The sequence below is a fragment of the Aspergillus novofumigatus genome (assembly GCF_002847465.1).
Source record: "Aspergillus novofumigatus IBT 16806 chromosome Unknown P174scaffold_1, whole genome shotgun sequence".
NCBI classification, from domain to species: domain Eukaryota; kingdom Fungi; phylum Ascomycota; class Eurotiomycetes; order Eurotiales; family Aspergillaceae; genus Aspergillus; species Aspergillus novofumigatus.
Genome location: NW_020194274.1, coordinates 523,334 through 550,337, shown reverse-complemented (window position 1 = coordinate 550,337; position 27,004 = coordinate 523,334). Strand labels below are relative to the sequence as shown.

At 53.2% G+C, this 27,004-nt stretch overlaps 12 protein-coding genes across 12 annotated transcripts; 5 read left to right on the top strand and 7 right to left on the bottom strand.

Moving 5' to 3' along the window:
- Positions 1-605: 605 nt before the first annotated feature.
- Positions 606-1,400, top strand: P174DRAFT_362335 (uncharacterized protein; the record flags this gene model as incomplete). Its single annotated transcript, XM_024821852.1, has 4 exons — positions 606-705; positions 760-821; positions 889-1,173; positions 1,227-1,400. 4 exons carry the CDS (start codon positions 606-608, stop codon positions 1,398-1,400), a joined length of 621 nt encoding a protein of 206 aa, XP_024686680.1.
- Positions 1,401-1,410: 10 nt separating this feature from the next.
- P174DRAFT_3696 (putative pathogenicity factor) lies at positions 1,411-2,748 on the bottom strand. Its single transcript, XM_024822289.1, has one exon. It carries the CDS (start codon positions 2,664-2,666, stop codon positions 1,590-1,592), a length of 1,077 nt encoding a protein of 358 aa, XP_024686679.1. The 5' UTR covers positions 2,667-2,748; the 3' UTR covers positions 1,411-1,589.
- Positions 2,749-2,829: 81 nt separating this feature from the next.
- On the bottom strand, positions 2,830-5,477 carry P174DRAFT_455853 (uncharacterized protein; the record flags this gene model as incomplete). The annotated part of the gene is made up of 4 exons (XM_024829372.1): positions 2,830-3,938; positions 3,971-4,726; positions 4,783-5,195; positions 5,248-5,477. The coding sequence occupies 4 exons, from the start codon at positions 5,475-5,477 to the stop codon at positions 2,830-2,832; spliced, it is 2,508 nt and encodes an 835-aa protein (XP_024686678.1).
- Positions 5,231-6,077, bottom strand: P174DRAFT_3539 (uncharacterized protein). The gene has a single exon (XM_024821735.1). The coding sequence runs from the start codon at positions 6,040-6,042 to the stop codon at positions 5,596-5,598; it is 447 nt and encodes a 148-aa protein (XP_024686677.1). The 5' UTR covers positions 6,043-6,077; the 3' UTR covers positions 5,231-5,595.
- A 1,017-nt stretch (positions 6,078-7,094) lies between these two features.
- P174DRAFT_3454 (uncharacterized protein) lies at positions 7,095-7,718 on the top strand. Its single transcript, XM_024821713.1, has 3 exons — positions 7,095-7,202; positions 7,254-7,328; positions 7,464-7,718. Exons 2-3 carry the CDS (start codon positions 7,308-7,310, stop codon positions 7,668-7,670), a joined length of 228 nt encoding a protein of 75 aa, XP_024686676.1. The 5' UTR covers positions 7,095-7,202; positions 7,254-7,307; the 3' UTR covers positions 7,671-7,718.
- A 48-nt stretch (positions 7,719-7,766) lies between these two features.
- On the bottom strand, positions 7,767-8,723 carry P174DRAFT_381326 (undecaprenyl diphosphate synthase family protein; the record flags this gene model as incomplete). Its single annotated transcript, XM_024823071.1, has 2 exons — positions 7,767-8,480; positions 8,550-8,723. 2 exons carry the CDS (start codon positions 8,721-8,723, stop codon positions 7,767-7,769), a joined length of 888 nt encoding a protein of 295 aa, XP_024686675.1.
- A 582-nt stretch (positions 8,724-9,305) lies between these two features.
- P174DRAFT_446753 (uncharacterized protein) lies at positions 9,306-10,127 on the bottom strand. Its single transcript, XM_024828620.1, has one exon. The coding sequence runs from the start codon at positions 10,020-10,022 to the stop codon at positions 9,471-9,473; it is 552 nt and encodes a 183-aa protein (XP_024686674.1). The 5' UTR covers positions 10,023-10,127; the 3' UTR covers positions 9,306-9,470.
- An 858-nt stretch (positions 10,128-10,985) lies between these two features.
- On the top strand, positions 10,986-12,849 carry P174DRAFT_436470 (snoRNA-binding rRNA-processing protein UTP15). The gene has a single exon (XM_024826054.1). The coding sequence runs from the start codon at positions 11,106-11,108 to the stop codon at positions 12,732-12,734; it is 1,629 nt and encodes a 542-aa protein (XP_024686673.1). The 5' UTR covers positions 10,986-11,105; the 3' UTR covers positions 12,735-12,849.
- A 340-nt stretch (positions 12,850-13,189) lies between these two features.
- P174DRAFT_446751 (NACHT domain protein) lies at positions 13,190-20,432 on the bottom strand (the record flags this gene model as incomplete). The annotated part of the gene is made up of 7 exons (XM_024828619.1): positions 13,190-13,489; positions 13,536-13,803; positions 14,143-19,213; positions 19,269-19,544; positions 19,592-19,931; positions 19,984-20,150; positions 20,213-20,432. 7 exons carry the CDS (start codon positions 20,430-20,432, stop codon positions 13,274-13,276), a joined length of 6,558 nt encoding a protein of 2,185 aa, XP_024686672.1. The 3' UTR covers positions 13,190-13,273.
- Positions 20,433-22,242: 1,810 nt separating this feature from the next.
- P174DRAFT_381320 (putative methionine aminopeptidase, type II) lies at positions 22,243-24,295 on the top strand. The gene is made up of 6 exons (XM_024823070.1): positions 22,243-22,476; positions 22,541-22,699; positions 22,774-23,390; positions 23,450-23,713; positions 23,772-23,933; positions 23,985-24,295. Exons 1-6 carry the CDS (start codon positions 22,434-22,436, stop codon positions 24,126-24,128), a joined length of 1,389 nt encoding a protein of 462 aa, XP_024686671.1. The 5' UTR covers positions 22,243-22,433; the 3' UTR covers positions 24,129-24,295.
- Positions 24,296-24,751: 456 nt separating this feature from the next.
- On the top strand, positions 24,752-26,065 carry P174DRAFT_455847 (putative sulfate/molybdate transporter; the record flags this gene model as incomplete). Its single annotated transcript, XM_024829371.1, has 1 exon — positions 24,752-26,065. One exon carries the CDS (start codon positions 24,752-24,754, stop codon positions 26,063-26,065), a length of 1,314 nt encoding a protein of 437 aa, XP_024686670.1.
- A 109-nt stretch (positions 26,066-26,174) lies between these two features.
- On the bottom strand, positions 26,175-26,913 carry P174DRAFT_508412 (uncharacterized protein; the record flags this gene model as incomplete). Its single annotated transcript, XM_024831458.1, has 2 exons — positions 26,558-26,913; positions 26,175-26,495 (listed from the first exon to the last, which is right to left on the bottom strand). The coding sequence occupies exons 1-2, from the start codon at positions 26,798-26,800 to the stop codon at positions 26,175-26,177; spliced, it is 564 nt and encodes a 187-aa protein (XP_024686669.1). The 5' UTR covers positions 26,801-26,913.
- Between the last annotated feature and the right edge of the window lie 91 nt (positions 26,914-27,004).

Below are 27,004 nucleotides of genomic sequence, written 5' to 3'. Positions count from 1 at the left end.
GTAGTACTGAGTACATATCCAGCTATGTTGCGGTGATTCTTGTCGAATCATAAGAAGAGAGTGTGTTGGGATGGTGGTACTTTCGTGAGAGATTTAAAGGTGTGTGGTAGTACCGTACCTATGACGCTGCCTTGAGATATACATTGTCCTCCTCCCAAGCCTCATTTATCGGGGAGTTTCCTCATCTTCCTCCGTTTCCACCTTCTTCCATCATTTGAACGACTGCAACCCAGTCCTGTCTTTTACAACATTATTGTTAGTGTTATTTCCTAGATAACTCTCTGTCTCACTGATTGAATTGCCACATCAGAGCCGCATTCCCCACCTCGCTCACCTCGTCCTGCCAGATCGTCTTGTTTCACTAAACCGTCTTTTGGGTTCCCTGCTTTCGACACTCGAGCCCTTTTTTCTCAATCCATACTATCGGTCATTCCTGTCGCATTGATCTACTCACTCTGTACCATACTCCGGTTGAGTGATAACCCTCGCTGCCGGTCAGTGAGCGTTGACCGTCCCCTTCCGACCACAGCTGCTCTGTCGTCATCGCCCGCTTGCCCTTGCTACACCATCCTCTTGGTCAGGTCAATTCGACCGCGTACGCCAGGATGGATTTCCATCTCGTCCCTCGAGGAACAGACAAGAATTACACCGGTTTCTTGACAAAAACCATCGTCTACGCCAGCACCTTGCTTTTATTTCTTGCTGGTACTTGAATCTCGTGGATTTTAATCGCGACAGCTGGAGGCTAATATACCACAGCGTTCGGCCTGACGATCTCATCCATCGTCGTCCCGAAATGGGTCAGCTATCATAGCGAAAAGGTGGGCATACATTTTTCTTACGGGTTGAGCACAGGCTGGACTGGACTGAGTGAACTGACTTGGCTAGTTCCACTACTCCTACGGCCTCCACCGTCGCTGCTCCTCCCTCACCAACGTCTGCGAGAGTTTCCCCCAGCGTGAAGACTGCCATGGTGAAGACCGATACTTTTGCTCCATGTGGCGGACCGTCGGGTTCCTGATGTCGTTTGCTGTTGTGCTGGAGGGAATGAGCGTGGTTGCGTATCTGATTGTGCTGTCGGCCGGGAAACGGCTGCGCGAGTCAGGGTGGAAGGTGCTGAGTCTGCTGATTATCCTGTCTGCGCTTGTGCAGGCGGCAAGTATGTCGATTGTCGTAAGTCTATCTCACATTTTGGGTCTATACTCGGTCGTTGACACTGGCGGCAGGCATATTTGTATGACAATGAGGACCGTTTCTTTGTTGGCTGGCGGCTGGGCGAGTCCTGGATTTATTGCACCGTCAGCTGGTGTGTGAGTCTTTTCTGCGCGCTGGCCATGATCCTTGCAGGGAATAGTCTTCCGTCGGAGGGGGGATATGAGTTGATTCCGGATCATTCTTGATTGACTTGAAAATGATTGTTTTCGTTTATTATCTGGGGCCATTTAGCAGCACACGGCTCGGCAAGTTATCATTTTTGCTTTATGTTATGGTCGGCTTTATTCGGTTTCTGATACTTTTCCGGCGTCGTATGTACCAGCCTACAGGCGTCACGATTAATGCTAATGAGAACGCATCACATTTACTTGGGATCACCTTTGTACCTTTTGCACCGCTCCCCTCCTACTCACCCTTGACTTCTTGCCTGTGTTCTTGACATCCTCATTAGCCTGCTCCAAAACCCACTCCCGAAACGTCGGCAGAATCTCAATATCCGGAAACAACACCTGCTCTTTACTTTTGCCGTTGCCCTTGGACTTTTGTATTTGACGATGCTGCTCCGTCAAATCCTCCCGGATCCGCTCAACGATGGCCCGGATCTCAGCAAACGACTTTCCAGGCCCCGTCTCGGCGCGCAACCACTCAGGAACAGGACACGCTTTGATCCGTGGCGCGCGCCGTCCCTTTTTCTTCCTGCCACCAGATGACTCTTCTTCATCATCTTCATACTCCTCCTCATCCTCCTGCCCAGAAGCGCACGCAGCAGAAACAGAGGTAGAGGTAATAGAGCTTCTCCCACCCCGTCCTCTCCCCTTCCTCAAAGCAACCGCAACCCCCTCCATAGCAGTGCCCTGCCGCTCCGCAGAGGAAGAGGAGGAAAGCCGTTGAACCTCCCTCCTCCTAAGCACAACCTCAAAACTCTGCACCCCGCCCCAAGCCTCCATCCGCGCCAGACTATCGAGCAGCAGCTCGCACTGCGTAAACGGCCACGCGCGCGACCGGTACCGCGCCCGCTGGTAGTGCTTGCGGCAGTAGTGCACCCATACCTGTTGGGGGAAGAGCTTCGTGGAGGTTTTGTTGCGGCCGAAGATGTGGGAGATTAGTTTGCGGGGGTTGCCACCGCCGGAGGCAGTCCCTGAGGGGGAGGTGGAGGTGGAGGTGTTGCTGCTGTTGGTAGAGGTTGTGCAGGGGTGGGTGAATTCGCAGGCGGGTTCCTGGGTTTCTTTCTTCTCTTCTGTTGTAGGAGGATGGGGGTTCGTTTGGATGGTTTTGGTTTTGGTTTGGGTTTGGGGCCATGGTTGTGGATGCATTGGGGGATGGGAAGAGAGGGCTGGAGATGGGGATATATTATATAGGTTGTTGGGGGCGTTGTCTATTCCCATTGTGCTAGCATTGTAGTGAAGATGTCTCAGTTGAACAGTTGAACAGTTGAAAGATTGTTGACTCATGTATTCACTAGCTACAAGGAGGTCATGGGCACAAGATAACGATGCCTTATTTCATAAATCAACCAAATCAACCAAATCAACCAACGCCATTGTTGCAATTTGTCCATATGCGCTCAATTTGTCTTATGCTCTCAATTTATCCGTATGCCCATAAATCTCATAATCACATAGCGTACGTTATCGTCTTGGGGACGTATTTTCGTGGCGCTCGAACGACACTACATCCCACAGACCCCAGGTCAATGCTGTTCAGCTCCCGACTCAGTGCATCCATGCCGGTTTGGCCGCCCATTACCGGGTAGCTTGGCCCCGCTGGAGGTGCAATAGGGACTTTGGCCGGGATGGGTGGCCCGACATTGGCGTACAGGCTAGAAACAGAGTGCGAGGAGCGCGCACTCGGCGCTGGTGAGACGGACTTGCGGTGCGAAGATCGCGGCCGTGCCGCCTCAGTCGTGCTATAATTTCGTCCATGTCCATATCCTCCGTACTCCTGCCGGCCACGCTCCGGGTACTCCGCAACAGTGGATGTCCCGCTGGACCGGGGACGGGGTCCCGCAACTTCCCTGGCGGAGGGATGCTTGAAACGGAGAATCACCTCGGGCTTTCGGTTCTTGCGTTCCGGTTCTGGCGCCCAAGTATCCGAAGGAAGATGATCCGAAGGATCAATCTCGCGCCCATCGTCACCAATGATCGGTCCTGAGGTATCCGGCTTCATCTCATTGAGTCGGGCCGTCTGCATTGCCTGTGCGACCGTCTCATACGCCGGGGCTGTGTCGCGGGTGACGGCAGATCGTGCCGCGTTCGGATTCAGCGCATCGTACGAGTCGGGTGAGAAGGGGATCTGAGATACCTGGCGTTCCGCAGTGGAGGGTGGTCGCGGGCTGACCGACTTGCGCCGTGGGACGATCCGAGCTTCGGAACTGACAGACTTCCTAAGAACCAAGGAACGCCGGGGATCGGTCTCGTCAGGGTAAGGTACTGAGGCAGGCTTCGATTCGACGGTCCGGATCATGGCGTCCTCCTCGAAGAAGCTGCGCCGCCGGTTCGCTTGGCTTTCCTGGGCAGCACGGGCGGCCTCCACCTCGGCAATGGCCGGGTCAAAGCCGGCGACCAGGCTGCGCGGAACCGATGGATTCTTCATACGAGGGTGGTCCTGTAGGCGGTTCCCGTGCAACGGGCGAAGCGGCTGGAGCGCGGTCATATCGTTGGTATTGCGGGGGGACGGTGCAAACTCTGGAGAGTAAGCCTTGTACGAGGAAGCTGGTGACGGTACTAACTGTTGACTCGGCTGGACCAGGCCTGACCGATGCGCTGGGGCGGAGGTGGGGGTCCCTCCTCTTCTTCGTCGTCCACGCGGGGCTGCATGGCTGCATATTGCGGGTGGAAGTTTTCGTGTGCAATGGAATTGCGATGCCGGCTGTTGATGCTTGCTACCGAGTTGCTATGCAGACGGTAGTGATGTTCCGGTTCCGGGGCCGGAGGAGCGCCTTGCGCGTAGTCGATGGGGGAGTGATTATACGATCTGGTAGATGAATGAGGGGAGTATTGAGCAGCTTCGTGTCCATGACTATGACGCAACGCATCTTCCTCATATCCGTACTGTTCTGGCGCAGGGAATTGGCGGTTGCTGTGATGGCTGGTGGGGCGAGAGGTAGATTCGTATGCATGTCTTGGGTGCATGTCCGGTCCAGGTTGGGACTGGTACTCTGGTCTGCTTGGTGGCATAGAGCGGTAATCCGGAGCCGGTCCATTGCCATAGCCGGAACGTGGCCGTGCATGTTGCCGATTGTCATAGGCATCGGATCTCTCACGGTACGGATAGCTCTCTTCTTGTGGAGACCGCCTTAGAGGTGCTGGTGCGGGATGGGCCGGCGCCGCGTGATTCCACTCGCGATGAAAGTCGTCAGGCGTGTCATACACCTTTGCTGGGGGCGGAGGCTGCGACGCGGATGCATATGCATCGTATGGAGCATCAGGTGCTTGCCTTTGTGCATAGCGCATGTGATCGACGCCATTCATAGCAGGCAAGGAATGAGCATGTTCGTGATGAACTGGTCTCACTGGAGCAGGATGAGACGGCACAGGCGCCGAGGGAGTCTTTTCGGGGGTCCCGGACGCGCAGGAGTCGAGGCGGTAGGGTCGCTAGGAAGCGGCCGTCTCTTGACTTTCTCGAGCTGGCGAGGGCCCGACAGAGAAGACGATGAGCTGACAGGAGCGGCCGGGGCCGGTCTCGAACCACTGCTCTTGGCATGGACCTTCTCGGCGGCTTGCGTTCGCCGTTCGATCACCGCCTCGTCTTCTGGCCTGGTATCGTAGTAAGTCATCTCGATGCGAACTTCACCAGCATACTTTCCTCGGTACTGCAGCGGATGCCATTGGTCGCTCTGGCTCCCTCCGGGGATGATCAAGTCTCTCAGATCGATCCAGGTTTCGCCGATCAGGTCGGTCTTTTTGTCGTCGTTGAATATCGATACCTTGAGTCTGAAGTAGTCAGGTGACTCGTGCACTGTAAATCGAAGCTCATGGTCCCTAAATCGAAGTCAGCATGGTTCGACCACTCAAAGGGAAAATGGGGCGATACCATTTCGGCGTCTGTCCTCCCCGCAGGTCAGTCTCTGTCTTCTTAGCTTCCTTCCCTAACCGCGCAGCACAGTACGGATTCTGTTTCCCCATAGTCTTTCTATTCGGCAGATTCTTCGCGCGGTCAATGACGGCGACCAGCGTGCCGATTGCGGGACCGTCCACCGACATGTCAGCATAGATGCCGGCGGCATGGTTGATATTGGTTATCCTGGGTAGTTTGGAAGCCATGATGGCAACTTCTCTCTGAAAGAGAGTTCACCTCAGGGACAAGATTTGAATAAGGATTTAGAAAAGCTATGTAACCATCAATTGACGGAGAGAGAGTTGTAGTGTCCCGTGGAGGGGCCTAGTGCAGGTCAAGAATATTGATCAATCGGAAGCACAGATTGTAGACCAATGCTGCAGGATGGGAATTAAGAAGAAAAAGCCAAGCGAGAAGCGGATGATAAACGAGCAAGCAACCTCTCGCTTGACTTGCGAATGATGCAGGAGAGAAGAAAGGAAAGATGAAGGAGAGCTGAGAGGGACGAGGAGGAGGAGGAGGACAGAGCCGAAACAAAGCGATAAGCAACAGCGGGTGAGATCGCGATAACCCATACGTCGTAATGCGGCGGCCCAGCGTTATGATTGGTTGGGTGGATATAGTGGGAGGCTGGGAGGAGGCTGGTAGTAATCTATTTGCAGGATCTGATTGGCGGACAGAAGCTGTTCCTGCATGAAATCCGGATCTGGATACAGCCTTACGGTATTTTACGCCCTGTTTCCGACTCCCAGCCACAATCGACACTGACATGTCTCACTCCTGTCAGCTCGTCCTGGCCACCTCAAAAGAAGAGGCCTACTCTCTGTAATCAAGGAATTTATATTCGTACCAGACGATGGTTATTATTCAATGATTCTGACTCGGGATTGTAGGAATTGCAGACAGGGAGATTGTTCCAGAGCTGATGATCGTGGGCCAGACTGAGACAGCAATCATACCTAATACCTGACTGTTACCAGTCCCACATGAGTTCTCCACAAGGATCGCCTTGCAGCCTTGGGCACATGTATCCATCTATCTAGACCACAACAGTCTATCCACAAAGCTATTTCACTCTGTAGTCTACCCAGAATTATATGGAGTTGATGAAAGAAAAGAAAGATCAAAGATACGAGTCTAGTCTGGTCATCATCCGAATACACTCATATGCCAATATCGCAAGCTGACGGACACAATTAGAACCAGAATCTTGCTGCCTGTCTGAATCTCCATCCACAGCCACAACAGAGTGGATTCGATTCGGCACGTTGGTTACAGAAATTATATTGCCTGATCAGTCTCTGCTCCGCTATCCTTAAACATGCGGGGCCCGTTGGGTAGGATTCCGCATGAATCGAGCCTTGCGCCATCGGGCAATGCTTGGCCGTTCCACTACTTGTTCTGCAGAGTTCTATATAGTGTTTACGTCTGATATCATTCGTCTGGCTACGCCCTGCAAAGTGTCGAGTAACAGGCTTAGCTTGACCGGAAGCGTCCTCAAGATCTGTAGAGAAGAGGTAGGCCAATTCTGGAGCTATCCATTTCCATGTTCCATTCTGAGACTGGCAATCTACTCTGTCGACTATTGACACCTGCTTGACCGTGGTGGAGTTGCGAGGAATGTTATGTGTCATGCTCAATCCGCATGGACAGAGAAGCATGCCTCGTTCGTCTATGTAAGGAATATGTCAATGCACTGTGCACGAAGCACGACGGACCCTACAGGAATTAATCATGGTTGCACCTCCTTCTACCTTGCACTTTAATCATGCGAAATAGTGTAGGGAGATGAAGATCTCCTGCTGCCTATTTTTCCGAGCACAATATAAACTAAGCTAGGCCTTGATTGAACTGAAGAGTAGCAAGAACTTAAGAAGGCAGATAACTAAATACGACAGCCGGTCCGAATAAGCGCACGGCCCCTTGAAGAAGTATCATTTGCTCCTTCTAACACTCCCACTGTATGACAGCTAATGCTGAAGATATAATTGCCTTTTCTTGCCGATCTATGGCTATTCAGCCAATAGCTTGCAGCCATGGCTCCTGTCGTTTTAATAGTAAGTGCATTAACTCTGATTGCCCCTCTTATAGACTGCCCATGCATCTGTTCTTCCAGATACTGACTGCTGCTCTCCATCAAAATGCTTGGCCCTTTTGCTATACTGGTGAATCACTTTGCCAATATGTAGCAGGACCTTGTTGAGTGGTACTCAGCAGACGTAATCGAGATTGGAATGTTACTGTTGGATACTATATTTGCTCTGATTGTACCCCGACGATATTTCTGTTGGTTGACACGGCCATTTCTCGACTTCGCCAGGCGCCACAAGGAGCAAGCTGAAGAACAAAGGCCTCATGGCGCGAATCTTTGCCAATGCATTGGATTCGCAGCACGATAGACAGTAAATTAACAGGGATGAGAGAATGAAGCCGCAGTAGGGTAAATAGATATCGTCACAGGCTAGAGTAATAACACTACGCTCGCTTGCCAAAGGTCATACAGTCGCCAGGAAATAATAGCAAGACAAGGCACTCAAAAACGAAAAGAGAAGCGGTAAGGCACAAGCGACCGCCGAGGATGAGATGGAGGAGCTGGCCATGACCTGCGATCTAGCTGTAGCTAAATCGCTGCTGCGCCTTCTGCTGGATATTTTCATTCTCTGCCATCTCAGCAACACCATAAAGGGCTCCCAGGCCCCAAACTCCGGCCACGTCGCATCCACGATCTGGATCTGAGTATCCTCATGGCACTGCCAGAGCAGAAAGTCACTCAGGCGATACACCCCCGACGATCGCACCACGAGGTCCACAGGCGGATTGTGCGCGGTGTCCAGGTTATCCGAAAGCGATTGCGCGGTGATGGCTGTGTGAGGATACTCCTCCACGCACCGTCGCATGGCTCTTGTCATCTCGTCGCGCGACGTGTACGCCACACACAAGTTCAGGATCAGTTTCCCTTTCCGCGTCGCCTCGACCGCCTTCTCGAATGCGTCTCTAGTCTTTTCGTCCAACATCTCTAAGCGGCCCAACACCCGGATCGAAAAATCCAACTGCTCCGCAAACCCGCCGGGAGCAGAGTACATGGCGATCTGCTCTCGGAATAGAGCCATGATGGCCTCGATTTGGTCTCTCGGCCGCTTGAAGTTTTCAATGCTGAACGTATATACTGTGATCACCTTGATCCCGATGATAAAGCCGGTTTCTACAATCTTCAGTCAGTCAGTCAGTCAATCAGCTGCTTCCAGCACAGATCTAGGTACCGGGTTCCTGCACGTTACCTCTTTCATTGTTGCCGCCCCGAGTTCATGACCTTGCTCAATTGGCATACCGCGCGCTCGCGCGAATCGCCGATTCCCGTCCATGATGAATGCGACGTGTTGAGGGATCGGACCTTGTCGGGCGATGTTCATCAAGAGGTCTCGAGCCCACTTCGATTTCAGCGCCTTTTTCATCATGGATTCTATATACATCGTTGCGGCAGTGCAGTTGTTTTGCACTCTTGCTGCTTGAAAGACTGACGACCCAAGGAATTGTGCTAGTGTTTAGAGTAAAAGCCAATGCGAAAGTAACTAGCAGATAACAGGTCAGCTGGAATACAGAACCAGAAAAAGCAATATGAAGCCATCCTATCTCCTGAGTCTCTGGATTCGACACGTCCAATGCAGAATTCTCAGGAGCAGACTCGTTGACCAATGTGCATTATCATTTCTACTACGACTACGTAGCTAGAAGCTTGTCTGCCCGACAATTTAGCTCAGTGGAAAAACTGGGTCCTCCCGTGCATCCGTACGACGGCGGAGTTTCTCATCAATAGCTCCAGGGGCAGGATTCGCTATTTATTATTACTGACGATCATCTTGATCGGTCTTGTCACACCGCTTATGCAGCCCTGATCCATCTACTCCGTACGCCCTCACTCTCAGAGTCAAAGGTTGTGATCAGGGCTTCTGGATCCCCTCAATCTTGGAACCACTTTTGTAGTTCATACTACTACAATCTAGATCCTTGGATCGACAGAAATTGTCACTCATCCGCTGGGTTGTTCGACTAACGATGTATATGCAAATAGTCCGGGTGCACTAATTACATAGCTGCCGATTAAATATGCCGTGGGGAATCCGAATATCCATAATTCCGACGACATCTTGCAAGTCCTGCAGCCTTCAAGCCTCACTAGCCTCTTGACAAACCGGACCAACTCAGTTCTTCTCGCAGTTTTCGGCAAATCCCCGGAAATAGGCCGGGACCTTCTCTTCCCACAAGGCCGGGTTCGAAAAGAAGTCATACTGCGTTTGGCAGTTCGTGGTCAGAACAGGCCACAGGCTCAAGGCGTTGTCCAGGAAAACTCTCCACGAGTTGGCCTTGACACACTTTGCCAGGGACTGCAACTCGGCGGTATTCATGGCGCACAGGTCGCCCTCCCCGGCTGCGCATTGTGTCCGGGCCAAGTCGATCAGGCTGTCCACCCCGCTGATGTAGGCGTTGTTCAGCTGCGGCGTGCCCATGTTGGGGGTTTCGGCTTCTATGATGGACCTGCCAAAGTTGCGCAGGTTGGGCTCGTACTCGGAGAGCTTGACTTTGCAGCCTTTGCTGCAGATCTCCTGCTGGGCGTGGCCGAAGAAACGCGCGTAGTCGACGTTCTGGATGACGGATTGGAGGTTCCAGCAGGCTGTGGAAGGGAGGCTGGCGGCGGCTGATGCGAGGCCAGCGCTCATGGTGAGGGTGACGACGGCGGGGACGGAGAAACGCATGATGATGATGATGATGATGATGATGATGATGATGATGATGATGATGATGATGATGATGATGATCTGGCAACGCTTGAATTGCAAAAGCAGAATGTATTGACAAAGATGAAGATGAAGAAGCGCAGCTGCAACTGTCCACGTCCACGGGAGGTGAGAGGGGTATTTATACTCGCTCTCTAGAAGCTAGGTAGGCTTATTGATCCTCACGCCAATTCTACGCTGGGCAGCGAATATACCACTATTGGGGGTGCGCAAGCCACAGAGTGACATGTACAGCTTCTCGCATAGATCGGCATCTACTATTGAAGGCAAACGGACACCTTGAAGAGGGAATGAGAGACCATATCCTCCGTATGTCACACCCTATTGACCACCCAATTAGCTGAGTCGACTCATATTTGCTTTTATTTCTTGAGCTGGCTCGTTGGCCGCAAACAAGCTACCTTTGCTGTCATTGACTGTGTTTGTCTCTAACTGATCAGGCAGTTCGGGAGCTCAACTCTATTTGTATAGATGCAGCTAATTAGCGGGAAGCATTATCATTAAGGCAGTTTGAGTCACTCGCTCTGTGATTCACCTCTAAGCTTCCTTGAATGGAGTCAATTTGCTCGTGCCCTTAGCTCACTGTGCTGAATCCCTCATCCTCTAGCAAGTGGTCTGGAGGTGTAGATCTCCATGTAAGATTTCCTTCGTCACATTGACATTGTCACCAAGGCAGTATCCAATTGGCTCGGAGCTCCAGAGGTTCAATAGTCTTCCCTGTTTTCATTTGTAGAAATGGATGAAGGCATCTGCTCTTAGAATTAGGGCTTCGATTGATGCCTCAGGCTGAAAATAAAATACCGGAGATGTATTGATACACCGCTCAATATGAATTGCATACAGATAAATTACTAGCGGTATCTGCCAATCGGCGTTGCGATAGAACAGAACTTTTTTGATGTGATAAAAAACTTCAAGATCATCAACCAGCTTCCACCAACACACCACGCCAGTCACTGAGAAACGAGCATTCTCTCAACTCACTTGATAATCGATATCGTTTCCGATCGATCAATCGATAATTAGTCAACGGAAGCAGCCATGGCTGCCCCCGTCCTTCCCCTCCAGCAGGTCAAGCTGCCTGCGCTGCCCTCAACCCGCTTGACGCCCGAGCAGCAATACTGGAAGACCTTCAAGAATCCGCTCCTCATCCCCTCTCCCGCCAACGGTCCCGTCAACCTCATCACGCAGCCGTCCGCTCCTTCATCCGCCTCTGCCTTCCCGTCCCTCACCCAGCCGCCCGACGTCTTCACCGTGACGACCGGCGCCCGCGTGCAGATCTACTCCATCCGCACCCGCAAACTCCTCCGCACAATCACCCGCTTCGACGATACCGTACGCGGCACCGACGTGCGGCCCGATGGCCGGGTAGTCGTGACAGGCGACGACACCGGCACAGTGCAGGTCTTCGACGTCGCGTCGCGGGCAATCCTGAAGACATGGAAGGACCACCGGCAGCCGGTGTGGCTGACCAAGTTCTCGCCGAGCGATCCGACCTCCGTCCTGAGCGCCAGCGACGACCGGACCGTGCGGCTGTGGGATCTGCCGAGCGAGAGCGCCGCGCGGACGTTCCTGGGACATACGGACTATGTGCGCAGCGGGGCGTACATGCCTGGCTCGCTGGCGGCGTCGGGTTTGGTGGTCTCGGGGAGTTATGATCGGACGGTGAGGCTGTGGGATCCGCGCGTGGAGAACCGGGCGGTGATGACGTTTAAGATGGCGGGGCCGATTGAGAGTGTGCTGCCTATGCCGACGGGGACGACGCTGCTGGCGTCGGCGGAGAATAAGATTGCGGTGCTGGATATTGTGGCGGGGAAGCCGCTGCATATGATTCAGAGTCATCAGAAGACAGTGACGGCGCTGGCGCTGGCGTCGAATGGGGAGAGACTGCTTAGTGGTGCGTTGGACGGGCACATGAAGGTGTTTGAGACGACTGGGTGGAATGTAGTGTCGGGTTCGAAGTACCCGTCTCCGATCCTGTCGCTGCAGGTGATTACGTCTGGGGTCTCGCGGGAGGACAAGCACATCGCGGTAGGCATGCAGTCGGGTCTGCTATCGATCAAGACCCGGCTGTCGGGCCAGCAGAAGATCCGGGAGCGCGAACGACGCAAGGAGATGCAGGCGTTGCTGGAGGGCAAGCTGGAAGAGCATGACCGGAAGGTAGCCAAGCAGCAGAAGCAGCGCGGGTCCGGCTGGGAGAAGCGGCTGCGCGGCCGGGATTTCATCGGCGAAGGCGTGGAGATCGTGATCGAGGGCCAGGACAAGAAGAAGCGCAAGAAGGAGCAGACGTGGGAGTACGACCTGCGCAAGGCGCGGTACTCGGCGGCGCTGGACCAGGTGCTGGCGTCGAGTGACAAGACGGCACAACTGACGCTGTTCACGGCGCTGCGGCACCGCTCCGCGCTGCGGGCTGCGCTGCAGGGCCGCGACGAGGAGACGCTGCAGCCGGTGCTGCAGTGGGTGCACAAGAACATCACGGAGCCGCGGCTGGTGACGCTGTGCGTGGAGGTCGCCATGAACGTGTTGGACATCTACTCGGGCAACTTGGGGCAATCGGCGCAGATCGACAAGATGGTGGAGCGGCTGCATCGGCGGGTGCGCGAGGAGGTGGAAATGGCGCATCAGGCGTGTCAGACCAAGGGGATGCTGGATATGTTGCAGGCCGTATAGCGCGCGCGCGAGGGCGCAGCGAGCATAGCATTTACGCAGAGTCAAAAGGTCAAAAGTTGTTTATCTACTAGACTTGTTACATTACGGATACCTGGATGGAGTTAGGGAATGCATCTTCTTCTTTTCATCTCTTAAACTATCAATTCTTATGTCTTAATTCAATATAATATCCGCCGCCCGCTCAGCAACCGCATACAACGTCGCCGTGAGATGCCCACTCACTTGCAGCGGAATCACCGACGCATCAACAACCCTCAGATTCCTCCGTCCGATCAATAGGATAATAAAGCGCCTTCGCAGAACTACACCTTACATCCTCCTTACAATCAATCGTCTGCGGCCATACCGAAATCCCTTCAACCCAACCCCCTATTCGGATCTTTATTCCATCTCACCCCTAAACCCACCCACGCATCCCTCACCCTCTCCCAAAATTTCGTTCTCGACAACTCCATCGAGAAACAAACATCTACGCTCCCCATTCTCCCATGAAAAGACGGCACATCATCCGTCCCCGCATCAACCTGCCACCCCAACGGCTAACTAAACTTATCCGTACGCAAGTAATACGGCCAGACGGTCTCCCAAGTCCGCCCCGTAGCACCTAGCGCCTGCCACGCATCGATCTCGGGCCTATCGGCGCGCAGGTACGTCATCCCGTTGATCATGCTCGTGCCGCCTAGGATGCGGCCTGCGGTGTAGGAGAGGGTGCGGTTTGAGGGCGTAAGACTGGGGCGTGGAGGCGTAGGCCCAGTCTATGTCTGTGTGTGCGTTGCGGAGCCATTGTGTTGGATTGGTGACGTTGGGGTTGGTGCGGGTGTCGTCGCCTGGGTCGAGGATCAGGACGGTGGTGGTGGGTGTTGAAGAGAGGCGGTCGGCGAGGAGGTGGCCGGTTGTGCCGCCGCCGATGATGAGGTAGTCTGCTTCTGCTGATGAGGTTGTGGCTGTCGATGTGGTGAGGAAGTAGCTCCGTATGGAATGGAGAGGATGGGATGGGATGGGATCCCCGCATTGACGGCTATGAATGGAGTGTTTGCTGGGTCCATATATTAAGGCAGATTGTTGTCTTCTGTTGTGTGCATTAGCAGGACTGCAGGAGCTGGTTCGTGCAGGGTAAGGTAACTATATAAGGCATCCAATCATGTAATGGGTGATTGATTCACTTATATACTACTTGTATATAAGATCTTAACCTCGGACATAGCATGCATCCAGCATCTAATGGCATTGCCAGGGCATTCATAGCCAGTCCATCCCTTTCATCAACGCATAGTCCTACATAATAGAAGGAAGTGTTAAAGAAGTGCTATAGAATACTGCATTGCATCTGAAAACATATTAAGCAAGTTAGGACATAATACAAAGGCAAAGAAGACTACAACTCAACACACAAAGTAAGAAAGATTACCCCTCCACTGGTGCAGGGGCTTCCAAAAACTCCCACCCCTTGAACTCAGTCTCCAACACATCCGCATTCCCTTCTGCCTTGCCCGCCCCAAATGCCTTCAGATCCCACTTCTCCACTCCCTCCACACCCTTCAGATCAGATGCAAACTCCCGGAAGAGGTCCGCGTTGAGCCGCTCATACTCGCTGTAGTCCTTGGGCCAATCACCCAGACGCTGCACGGCAAGTTTCAGCAGGTACAGGTGCCGACGCACACCCTCGCCGTCCGGGACGTGGCCGACCGGCTCGCCCAGGTCAAGATCGTACGCCGAGCCATCCAGGCTCATGCTGTTGTCAAGCCCACACTCCAACTCGGCAAACGAAGGGTCGCTGAAGATGCGCAGGAGGTTCTCGTGCAGCGCGGCGCTCTTCTTGTAGTAGCGGTTGGCCATCTCCTGTCCGTTCTTGTGGGACTGGTACCGCAGGCCGACGCCAATGTACAGCTGGGACAAAAGGACAGAGGTATCCAGTGTAGCGGGGTGGCAGGCACCGTGCACGCGGCGGCAGTTGTACACAATGTCCTCGGCCAAGCGCACCGCTGCCATCGAGTCGCCGACGAGGTAGCGGGCCAGGACGAGGCGGCGGCCCAGCGCGAGTGTGATATATGGCTTCCAGGTACGCTGAGCTTCGCGGCTGTTCCAGAGTTTGTTCAGGAGCCAAGCCAGAGTTTGGTAGTCTTGCTGCTCGCCCAGCAGGCCGATGAGGTTGTTCAGGTGGTGCAGGCCGATCTGCGACAGGTCGATCTTGAGTCCGTCGATGACACGGAGAGCGTCCTGGATGATGACTGCGGACACACCCAGGAGCTTCTTGCGAATGGCGTCGTCGGGGCCGTGGACAACATCGCGCCCGGAAATGGTCATACCCAAGATAAAGGCAAACTTGACGATAGCAGGGCTCCGGTAGGACTCGTGAGCCGATAGGTATTTGAAGCTGGCCAGCGCCAGATCACAAGCCGCTTCATATCGCTGGTCCTTGAGAAGTTCCGTGACCCGATGGATGCTTGCAATGCCAATGGAACGGACAAAGTCGTGCGAATGATGGGTGCTGAAGTGGTCCAGGATAGTAATGACCAGGATCTTCACCCGCGACGTCTCGGTCAGAGCCACACGCTTGCCCTCCGTGGCGGCGAAATAGCCGAGGAAATCATCAAAGACCCGGGCCGCCGCAGCTTGCCGGCCATTAGCAACCAGGAAGTGGTACAGGCGAGCAGCAGACACGGTGAGAGTCTGGATGGAGCTGCTCTTCGACGTGATCAATCTCCGGAACTCCTCAAAGTAGACATACTCCGTGGTCAACGCGGCCAGAATCTCCGTCACCGTGACAGAAGTGTTGCGCCGAAGGATATACTCGAGCTGCGCCAAGAATGTGAGACTCTTGCGCTCCTTGGAGGAGAGATCAAACTGAACACTCTCAATGTTGACGACTTCTTTCATCACAATCTGCCGATAAATCTCGTGCGAGAGCTCGACCGCTTTCTGGATCTGGCCCGCTTCAATATAGCAGGACGCGATGGTGCTGGCTGCAGCGATCAAGCGAGTGGAAGACGTTTCGGACATGAGGATTTGCACGGTCGCCTCGGTGAGTTCGCGCACCACAGTTTCAGTCTCCTTCCGCTCAGTGTAGATGGTGATCATCTCTTTCATCCGAGTCAGAGATTCCTCATGGGCCCATCCATGCGTCTCACGCACGGTGGTGATGCGCTTCCGCATGACCTTGAAAGTCCGTTCACTGTGAGCGGAGGAGCTAGAAGACTCATCTTGTTCCTCGGAGAGACCATCTAGTGTCACGGAAATCTCATCCCTGTCCAGCTCCGCGGATTCGATCTTGAGAAGCTCCTCATAGAGAGTGATCGCTTCAGACAAAAAGCGCTTGGACTCCTGGCAGAGCTTCGCAAGAGTCAGGGTGGCTCGGATGGTAATAGATGCAGCCACACCAAAAACCGCCGTACACCGAGCTCGGTATTCGACAGTGACCTTGTGTAGCACAGTGAACTCTGCGTGGACGCTGCGCAAGCAGCGGGTGTAGCGCTCGAAAAGCTCCTGCACAAATTCCTGGACCTGAAACTTGGGACCGAGCTTGGGCTGGGTCAGGAACGTATTGAAAATGACCTTGTAGTAGGCCAAGGCGTCCAGATAGCGCCCTTGATTCCACAGCTCGGTGGCCACAATGACCATCGGCTCAATGGCCTCTGGATGGCAGACCTGCGAGTCCTTGTTCAACGCTCGGATAATTTGCTGGTAATATTCGATAAAAATTGGACGAGGACGCGTTAGCTCGGCTAGGACCCAGAGAATCTTGATAACACGCTCATGCTCAGCCCCGTAGGCTTCAATATAATCGCTCAGCATCTCCTGTCGGAGGTTGATGATCATCTCCGTCTGGGAGGTGTGCTCGAAGAAACGAAGCAATTCGGCGGTAGCGCGCTCACGCAGCTTGTCTTCCACTTTCCTCTCGGCACGGACTGCTCGGTACACCCTCAGGCGGATGTCCTCTTCCTTGCTCAAGCGACGCCGGAAATGATAGCACAGACCGAGACGGGCAGCAAGTTCCACGCAATGATCGACATGCTTCTCGGGGAGGGTGACGTCCTGAACCGATGGCGCAAAGAGAGAAGGCCAGACAAGACGTAGGATCTTCTTGAGCAGGCGCGCAGCATCTTGCCAGCGATGCTGCGAAATATACAGTTCAAGGGACCGATGCAGAGCTGTAAATGAAGACTCCTCGATGGTCTCGGTCGAGCTGGAGCCACCGATAAAGATCTCCTCGATGGTTGTCTCCGATATGACCGTGCTCGAAGAACTGAAGGACTTGACAACCTCCTTCGAGGTCGTTCGGATGCTCTCCTGAATCTCCTTGTACGTCGAGCTGTGGGTTGAATTGATGCTCTCATAGTATCTGGAGCAGCGCTTGTAGACCAAGAGTGCCACGTCGGAGATACCAACGAGCTTCATCATCTTGGCGACTTCCTGGAAGTAGGACACGGAAGTTTCGGAGATCGAGATGCTTGCCTGTTCATACTCTTGCCACAGACTGGACAACACAGAGGATGCCTCGTATGCTCTCTTCTGAGACACGAGGAATTTGGAGTACGCCAGCACAGTGGTCATCTTCCGCTCCTCCCAGTACGCAGAGTAATGAGTGCGGTACTCTCTGCTCACCCGCTGCCAGATCTCGACATAAGTACGCTCGGCGAGTTCGACCTTGCCTTCGGCCACGTAGATCTCGGCCTTTTTGATCCATTCCTCAACGTTGTACGACTCGGATTCTTGGATGACTTCGTCGCCTTCTTCATAATCCAGAGAGAACCCGACACCGATATCAATTGGCCCGGCACTGCCCTTGTTGAGATGAATCTCCAGCCCTCCGTTAGCACCATTGGAACCATGACCATGATGGTGGGTGGTAATGGACTCAATTGAAATGGTGATCTCCTTGACCTTCTCCTCTTCCTTGATCAGGGTGTAGTGGTCGATCAATTGCCTGAGAACTGTGACCACAGTTTCAGAATGCTCTCCATAGTGACGCTTGTAGCATTCAACCAACAGCAACAGGACCTCTTCTCTCTTGACCATAATCTCGGTCTTGGTGCTTGTGGTTCTCTGCTGCGTCAATTCGACGAAGGTCCTAGCCATTTGCATTGTCACGATATGGCGTGAAGTTAGAAGCGTGCGGCTCAGCGTGGCGGCTTCAAAGAACAGAGGAATGGCTTCAGAGGTATACTCCAGGCGCTGGTTCAAAAGAGCCAAGAAGATTATGGACTGAAGAGTAACAACATGATTCGCTGACAGCATCTGGCGGTAGATGTTGGTGACAGTGGTCAAGTAGAGCAGCAGCGTGGGCGTAGGTGCATTTCCCCACAGCGTGCTCTCAAGTCGCAGGGTCGTGATCGAAGCCGGTAGGATCTTGGCAAACTCCTTCGCTACTGCAACCTCACTTTTGGCTGTGAACGCTGAGGTTTGCCGAACATGGTGCACCCAGTAACGCACGGCGAATTCGAGCAAGGGATTTCTGTTGACGAGGCGGTCGGTATCGTGCCAGTCCAGAGATACAAGGGAGAGTTCGTTCTCCTGCGTCACCGTTGCCCGGATGTAGATCAACAGGCGAGTCACGAGATCGGCGTGGCGGTCTTTGACGGTCGACACTAGTTTGCCCTTGCTAAAAATATCCAGAAGGGAGGCTCTGAAGAGGCCATGACGAATAAAAACCTGACCATCTTGCACGAATACCAGACCATTGAGTGGTTTCAAGACTTGCAATACGTCCAGCTTACGGTCCGCCACCGTGAGCTTGTCGACCTGTATAGAAGCCAAAAGCTCGAGTTCTTTCAATAGAAGCGGCCGATCGGCTGTAATAAGCCAGAGCAACATGTTCTTTGCATCCTCAGTGACGTTGTGTCCTTGCAGAAGTTGGAGGACAAAGTCGGCAAGAGTAAGCTTGGCACTCAACAGGGCATCCACGGCCTTGTGGAGGCTGTCTTCAGTCTCCTCGTAGCGAACCCGTTTTGTGGCGAGCTTCCCCCAGAGGAATGAGCCCTGGGACGCTTCCGTGATGCGGCCAACGATGGTCTCCTGATCCAGCTCAGACATGCCCAAGAAGACACGACTCTGCTGTAACTGATCCCGTACAACGGCGGCGACATCATCAAAGATGAGTTCCTCGGTGATCTGGACAAAGGCATGGTCTGCTGCAGTGGGAGGCTTGAGTGCACCAAGGGTGATCAATTTCACGTTACTCCCCTTAGCAGTGGCTGTGGCCAGCTGGTTGAGCATGGCGGTTTCACTGCAGGATGCCTCGTCAACGCCATCAACGACAATGACAAGCTCTTTGGCACCAGGCAGAGCCACGCTGAGTGCCGCCTCCAAAGCATTCCACAGAAGACTGTCATAATCCTGCTCATTAGTGGCCTTCTTGCTGCGCTCATGGGCGACACTCAGGATCTGCAGCAACTGCACATTTCCGATGCGCTTATCGAAAAGCTGGTACAGAATGCTTCTGGCTACCGCACGCGGTGTTGCCTCTGCTGGCACTCTTGCATCTGCGGATAAAAAATTAGGAGGTCGCTTGCAGAATGGACTATCTGAGATACTCACTGATTGGAACGAACAATGTGGCGTAGGAGACACCCCCGATCGTGTGCTGCAGCTGATCAACAATCACAGAGGCCAAAACCGTTCGTCCGGAACCAGGCTTGCCAGCGATAGCAAGAGCTTTGAGCGGACTCTTCAAGAAGCGCGCCAAGTAAGGTGCCATCCAAAGACAGGTCATTTCCTCCCGGTCATGGGCCAGATGGGAACTTTGCTCCGCGACATTACCAAGAACGCGATCTTCAGGGCTCAGCCATAGCTTGATTGCCTTGGGATCAGACACTGTTCCTGGTCAGCGGGCTATCCAATGGATAAAGCGATGAATATACCTTTCTCGAGGTCCAAGTTCTCCCTCAGGAGTTGATGGCGCCACATGGCCTCGGAAATCTTCTCGCATCGGTCACGAAATGTCTGAATCTGGCCAGGGAAGGTCTTGTAAAGGTCGATGGAGATCGATGCCGTGGTCAGACCGAGGATCGCCTTGTGAAAGTGCATGGACACACTGGCGACCAGGGTGACCAAGTCCGCCAGAGCGAGTACCAGCTGCTCTCGGATTTCTTGGGAGACGCTGAACAGCTCCGTCCGCTCAAGCAGGTTTCCGAGCTTCATCGAAGTGCTATAGAAAAAGCCAAAGGAAACCATCAGCGCAGACGCATTTTCCTGTCCTAGCTGCGAGTGTGTCAGCCTCGTGAGGTCATCTGTGTAGGATAAATGGTTGTACCTCGAGTAACAGAGCACAGTAGCCGTAAGCCAACTGCGCAGCTAAATAGCTATCACCGGCAAACTCCGCAATCGCCTCGTCGAAAGAGTGCAGCCTCTCGACAAAAAGCTGCGCCCATGATAGCACCTTGTCGTAGCTACTCCCTTCAGGGGGAGCAAGCTCATCCGCTGGGAGCGGATCCAGTCCAAGACCGAGTCATGTGTATGGTTCAACAGCTTGGACGATGCACCGGTGCCGAGCTCGTCGCCACTTCGACGTTTGAGGGAGTGCACCAAACTGGATACTTCGGTTGTTTCGACAAACTTGAATTTCCTGGAGGACACCCTACGGGAAGTGACAGAACGGGCGACGCCATTGTTAGAGAGGACATCGCTGTCCATGAGACCCGAGACCCGTCTGTTGCTAGCTAGCAAACCAGGCGGCAAGGGAGAGGAAACTGTGGCTGCCATGGTTGTTAAGATGACCGGGGCTATAGTAGAGGTGGTATTATCTGTTGACTCTTGGGAAGCCTGAGTGTGGACGACAGGTGGAGAGGTATTAGAACCTGCGGATAATGATTGCTTTGAATTACTAGTTGGAGGGACAATGGTTGTGGGCCCAGTAGGGGAGTCGTAATCAACTGTCGTCTTTCTCGAGTCACGACGACGACTCGCAAAACAACAAAAAAGGCAACTCAAAACAGCATCAGAAGGAAAGAACCATTGAGTAAGAGGAAAAAAGATATTGCAGACCAGAGCAACGAGACGATTTTGAGAGGGCATAGGTTCCTTAAATAATCATATAGGGAGTGAGGGGGCAAATTTTCGTATGCTACGTCGCTGTATGCCACGGCGAGCAATGTGCAGAGCAATCGTCTGGACTGCATGCAATCAAATGTGCATTGGGATGAAATTCACTGAACGGAGCGCCCGACATCAGTCTGGGCTTCTCACTACCATGCTGTAGGAAGATGTTCCAGAGCCACCCTCTCCAACGGCGTCGCCGGTAACAGGCTGGCTGAATGACAGGGGATTCGAGACAGTGGCGCTCAACGCCTACCATCTGCATTCAGGACTTTTGTTGCACTGTGACTGAGCGAGATGGCGCTGTTCGGAGACCACCCTCAGGAGCGACTCGACTGATTTAGAAATTGACATGTCTGCTACCTGGGAAAAGAAAGCACGAGCATACCCTCATTTGTCCTCTCGATGCGTAAGTATGCTGGTAAAGGAGGGGGAAAGAAGTAGCTCTATGCGAGCTTCATCCGCAGCGGGTAGGTTCTTCCTCGCGCTCTAAATTGCAGCAGTTACCAGTTACCACAGTTGTTTATTGCACATTGGTGGACTGAACGACCGTGCCATCGAGGCTTGCTCTCTTCATGCAAACTGCTGTGAATGTCAAGGTTAGCGTGAGCCAGATCGCTCCATTATTCATAGAGTGAGCGAGGCCGGCAACTGCAAGTACTTGTTAAGGCTGGCGCTATTGGTCCATCGTGGTTCTCGTAAGTCACAGCGATCCCTGTCAGATTTGTTGCGTGCAGACTGTGGCTACCTGAGTCAACCTGGTTCCCCATATTACTATTTTCCTACTGTTAGCTGGCTGTAGTAAATTGCACGGCCAATGAGAAGTGACAGGTCAATCCAAGCTGGATGATCCGGTGATGTCCGGACGAACTGTCCATCGAAGCACTTGAGCAATGGGGGAGACGAGACGTCTAAGATCTCGGCTGGGGCTATTCCTCATAATTTGCCGGTTGAGTGTCGGATGAATCGGGCCAAGATGCCTTGAAACAGCTTCGCAGACTATATTAATAGTTCTTGCTTTTTTCCTTTGCTTTTTCCTTTTTCTTTTTTCTCGTGTCTGACAGAGGACGTTGCTTTGGAGAGGACAAGAGACAAAAAGGGCCTGCAAAAGAGTTGGGGAAGAGGAAGCAAACATTTGGCACCTTAGCGGTTCATCGAAGCGCCCATAGAGAGTAGTAATAATTGCAAGGATGATGAGATGACAAGGGATTTTGACAAATCTCATGCATGGATAGTCAATTGACTATCCATCATTGTATCTGAGCACGAGGGTAGGGGGGGTACTCGGACCTGTGAGGACTGGCAAGCGCTCGTCTCATAATCACTGGCAGGCCGGAAAAGAGTAGGCACAGGCCGCTGTAGAGTCTCCACAGATAAAATCTCCTAGCTCGACAGTAGTGACAGAATAGGCCGATGATTGTGGTGGTGGTGGCGGTGGCAGTAGAGTAAATAATCCCCAAAGCGTACTCCGTAGATGGTTGTACTCGGCATAAATGTCTCGATTCGTATCCAAGAGCAGAAACATACAAACCTTACCTTTTTAGGCAAGGGATTGTTCAGCCAGGCAGCCACACTCAATCCCCGCTTTCTGTTCTTTCTGACAACTGACAACATTCTCAGATTAGCTCGCCATCAGTTCATGTCAGCACTGCGATTTGGAACCACAGCATGGGATCAAAGAGCCCTGAAGGACACTGGCAGGCTCCTCATAGTACGAGTTTTACCCTCCCACAAACAACAACCGTCGGCAACTCTAATTTATCCTTCCCGTATAGCCTCCAACTCCAATGAGCTCAAGCCAGCCAATCCCGACCCTCAGACCTCTCGAAATGGCTCGGGATCGGCCGATTTGGATCGTGGAGTCATTGGTGATAATGATGACGACGATGAGGATGCCGAAGAAAATGGGGTGAACACCGAGACTCCCAATGTTGGTAAGCTCAATCAACCACTTCCCAAAATTTCGATCAAGTGCACTTAACCACCACTGACGGTCTACGCATAACAGAAAAGAAGAAGAAACGCAAGAAGTCCAACAAGAAGAAGAAGAAGACCAAATCGGGAACCCTTTCGGCGACTGAGCTCAAGCAGACTAGCCCACCGCGTGTGCTGGTCTCGACTTTGTTCCCTTCGGAGTATCCAGTAGGAGAACTCGTCCCGTACGACTGTACGTCGCGCACGACCGATGAAGAGGCGCGCTACAACTCGCGTCTCTGGGACGAGGACTTCCTCCCCGATTACCGCCAGGCTGCCGAAATCCATCGCCAGGTCCGCCAATATGCGCAGAAAGAGCTTATCAAGCCGGGAGCAACTCTCCTATCGATTGCCGAGGGTATCGAAGATGGTGTTCGTGCGCTCTCCGGCCACCAGGGACTTGAACCTGGAGACTTCTTCAAAGCCGGCATGGGCTTCCCCACTGGCCTATGCTTGAATCACATTGCCGCTCATTGGACTCCAAATCCACGTGAGAAGGACGTCATCCTGGACAAGAGTGATGTCCTCAAGGTAGACTTTGGTGTGCATGTGAATGGTCGCATTGTTGATTCGGCATTTACTGTCGCTTTTGACGACAAGTACGATAATCTTCTTACTGCAGTGAGGGAGGCAACCAATACCGGTATCAAGGTATGTCTGTCCACGCAAGAACGTTGAGCTGAAATGCTGTGATGCTGATGCGCAGGTAGCATGCTGGTGTTGATGCAAGGATGAGTGATATTGGCGCCGCGATCCAGGAGGTGATGGAGAGCTACGAAGTCGAAATTGACGGAAAAGTCTTCCCGGTCAAGGCTATCCGCAACATCACTGGCCACGATATTCTCCGGTACCATATCCATGGCGGAAAACAGATCCCCTTTATCAAGAACAATAACCAGGACAAGATGGAAGAGGGAGAAGTATATGCCATCGAGACTTTTGGAAGTACTGGCAGAGGATTCCTCGACGATGATGTAGGGCACAAGAGAGTTTTTCCCCTTCAGTACATGTCATTTTCTAATGCTGCAGTAGGTCGGAGTTTACGGCTACGGGAGAAACGAGAACATGTCTGGTGCCAATCTGCATCTTTCCTCGGCCAAGTCACTCCTCAAAACCATCGACGCCAATTTTGGCAGCATCGTCTTTTCTCGCCGGTATCTCGAGCGTCTTGGGGTGAAGAACTATCTTCTTGGGGTAAGCAACTGAGACAGTATTGCGTATACGGCTGTTGACTTTACCACACAGATGAAGAATCTGGTGGACAACGGCATCGTTGAATGCTATTCGCCGCTTGTTGACGTGAAGGGATCCTACACGGCCCAGTTCGAGCATACGATTCTCCTCCACAGCGGTGGGAAAGAAGTCATCAGTCGTGGTGATGACTATTAACCTGAATACATGAGCACAATTGCCCATTCAACGATTTGGCTACCTAGTTGCCGTCCAGTCCTTACCTCGCTATGTCTCTAGTTTCTCACCCTTGTCACTCGCTTATCTGCAGTGTATTCAAACTACACAGTCTCTCGCTATCTAGGGTAACCTTTACACTGAAATGCGAAACTTATACAGTTCGACCATCTACTCCGTAGTGTATCTTAAGAAATGATCTTATCAGTCTGGATGCTATTGATAGTACTAATGCGTGACTTTGAGGTTATCCATGCCTCATTGATACCCCGCATTGGATTGGCCCTGGCCGGAGGAACTAGCAACAAATCATGAAAATCTGGGCTGAGAAAACCACTTCCACGTATGCCATAACAATCGCATCATCATTACAAGATGCCTGGATCTCCTGATCTTCTGATCTTCTGATCGTGAATCGCCTAGCTTATCTTGCTTTGGATCCTTGGAGAAGGGACAGTCAACGTGGGGGCCACATGACTCCGCGTCATCCTTGTTTTCTTCACTTTTTTCCATGGTTCCTCCACTTTATCTAATAGTCCCCATATTCCCTTTTCTCGACACCTATAGACAAACATCGATTGATCAGTTCAATTGAATAATTCACTATGAAGATTGAAACTCTTCGCGAGATATCCTCGCACAACCTGCGAACCTTCCAAAATCACTATGTTTCCGAGATCTCCGGTTCGCTTGGCGATCTGGGAACCTTTCTTCCCATCGCCATCGCCCTTGCTGTCAACGGGACCGTCTCGCTGTCCAGTACGTTAATATTCTCAGGCATCTTCAACATCCTGACCGGTCTGTTCTTCGGGATCCCACTGCCCGTGCAGCCGATGAAAGCCATTGCCGCGGTAGCCATCGCCCGATCCTTCAGCAACGGGACCATCGCTGCGGCCGGGATTTTCGTAGGCGCATGCATCCTGATCTTCAGTGTGACGGGTCTACTTCACTGGTTTGCCAATGTGATTCCCATCCCGGTCATCAAGGGCATCCAGGTCGGCGCGGGATTGTCCCTGGTCATCGCCGCGGCGGGGAAGACCCTCGCGCCGCTGGGGTGGCTCCAGCCTTCATGGGCGGATAACCGTCTGTGGGCCATTGCGGGGTTTATCTTTCTGCTATTCACGAACTTCTATCGCAGTGTGCCGTATGCGCTGATCGTGTTCACCCTGGGATTGGCGTTTGCGCTTGTCCAGTCGACGTTGGCGGCCAGCCTGCCGTCGCTGGAGATTTGGCGGCCGTTTGTGGTGATTCCCGGGATGTCGGAGTGGAAGGTTGGCGCGTTGGATGCCGGAGTTGGGCAGATCCCGCTGACGACGCTCAACTCGATTGTGGCGGTTGTGCATCTGGCGGGCGATCTTTTGCCACAGGTGAAGACGCCGTCCATCACGGCCATCGGGCTGAGTGTGGCTGGGATGAATCTCGTTGGGTGCTGGTTCGGGGCGATGCCGGTCTGCCATGGCTCTGGTGGGTTAGCGGCGCAGTACCGATTCGGGGCGCGTTCTGGCTCGAGTGTCATTTTCCTGGGAGGGTTGAAACTGGTGATTGGCGTATTCTTCGGGGAGACTCTCGTTGGGCTGCTAAAGCGGTTTCCTTCCGCGCTGCTTGGCGTAATGGTCATCGCAGCCGGTCTGGAGCTGGTCAGTGTCGGCGAGAGTCTCAACACCACTGGAGCCAGAGATATCGCCGGGATTGGGCAAGGACTTACAGGCGATAGCGAGCACGAAATCGGGCCCATGCTCAGTGATGTCGAGCGGAAGAGGCGGTGGACAGTCATGATGGTTACTGTGGGCTTGCTCGTGGGGTTCAAGAATGATGCCATCGGCTTCGTGGCGGGCATGCTTTGCCACTGGGTGTTTCAGCTGCCCTGGGCGTTTGAGAGAGCACGAGCGAGATGGAGCGAGGGAAGGATCAGGGTATAGGCCTCTTATCAACAGATACATTTGCTACGAGTTACGACGACCTTTTGCACACGGCTTGCACGACATCCATTCTGTACAGCTAATTCAACATGACATTCAAAAGAAAAAACTACAACAAATCCGCCATATTCACATCCGTCTCCCTCTTCAACCTCGTCCCCTGATCCGTCTCAAACTCCCGACTCGCCCTCTGCTCAGCCGAATACCCACTCTGCCCACGTCCCCGGCCACGGTCCCGGTATCGCGGCACCCCATCGGCATCGTAATCGGCACGCTGCTCCTCATACGCCCCTGTGTACGCATTGTAAGTCCTAGCACCAGGTAAGGGGGTCCCGATATCGTACGACGATCTCCCCACCGACGAACTCCACCACTCATCGCCGCGGCCCCTCTCATCGCGCTCATTTTCGGATCCTGTCGGAATCCCATACTGCGTCCCGCGTCGTAGGTCGTCGCCCCCGTCTCGTCGTCCAGGTCGGTAATCCGCCGCACTCCGCCGGGCAGCGTCTCCGACCCGGACGCTAGCATCTGCTGCTCCTGCCCGGTGCGGTCGTAGCGGCGCTCCTCCACGACGGCCGGCTGGCCGAGGTCTTGATGCGCGGTGCGGACCACCGTCGTCCCGTCCGGGTCGGTGTGCGAGGTGGTGGTGTACCGGTGGCCGGTGGTGGTGTTGCCGTTGGTGGTGTTGGTGGAGGAGCTGTAGTAGTAGGAGGAGCTGGTGTAGGAGTCGGTCATTTTGTTTCCTTTTTTTCTTTACAGTGCAAAGCCAAGCTATGTATATGCAAGCTATGTATATGAATCTGCACGATATTTACAGCGAAGTACGTAGTGAAAAAGAAAGTATGTGCAGTCGATGTTTATATACTTCCCGTGGCGATGGAGAAGCCGCTTGACATCATCGCTTCATAACAATGGCAAATCTCCGCCTCCACACTCGGT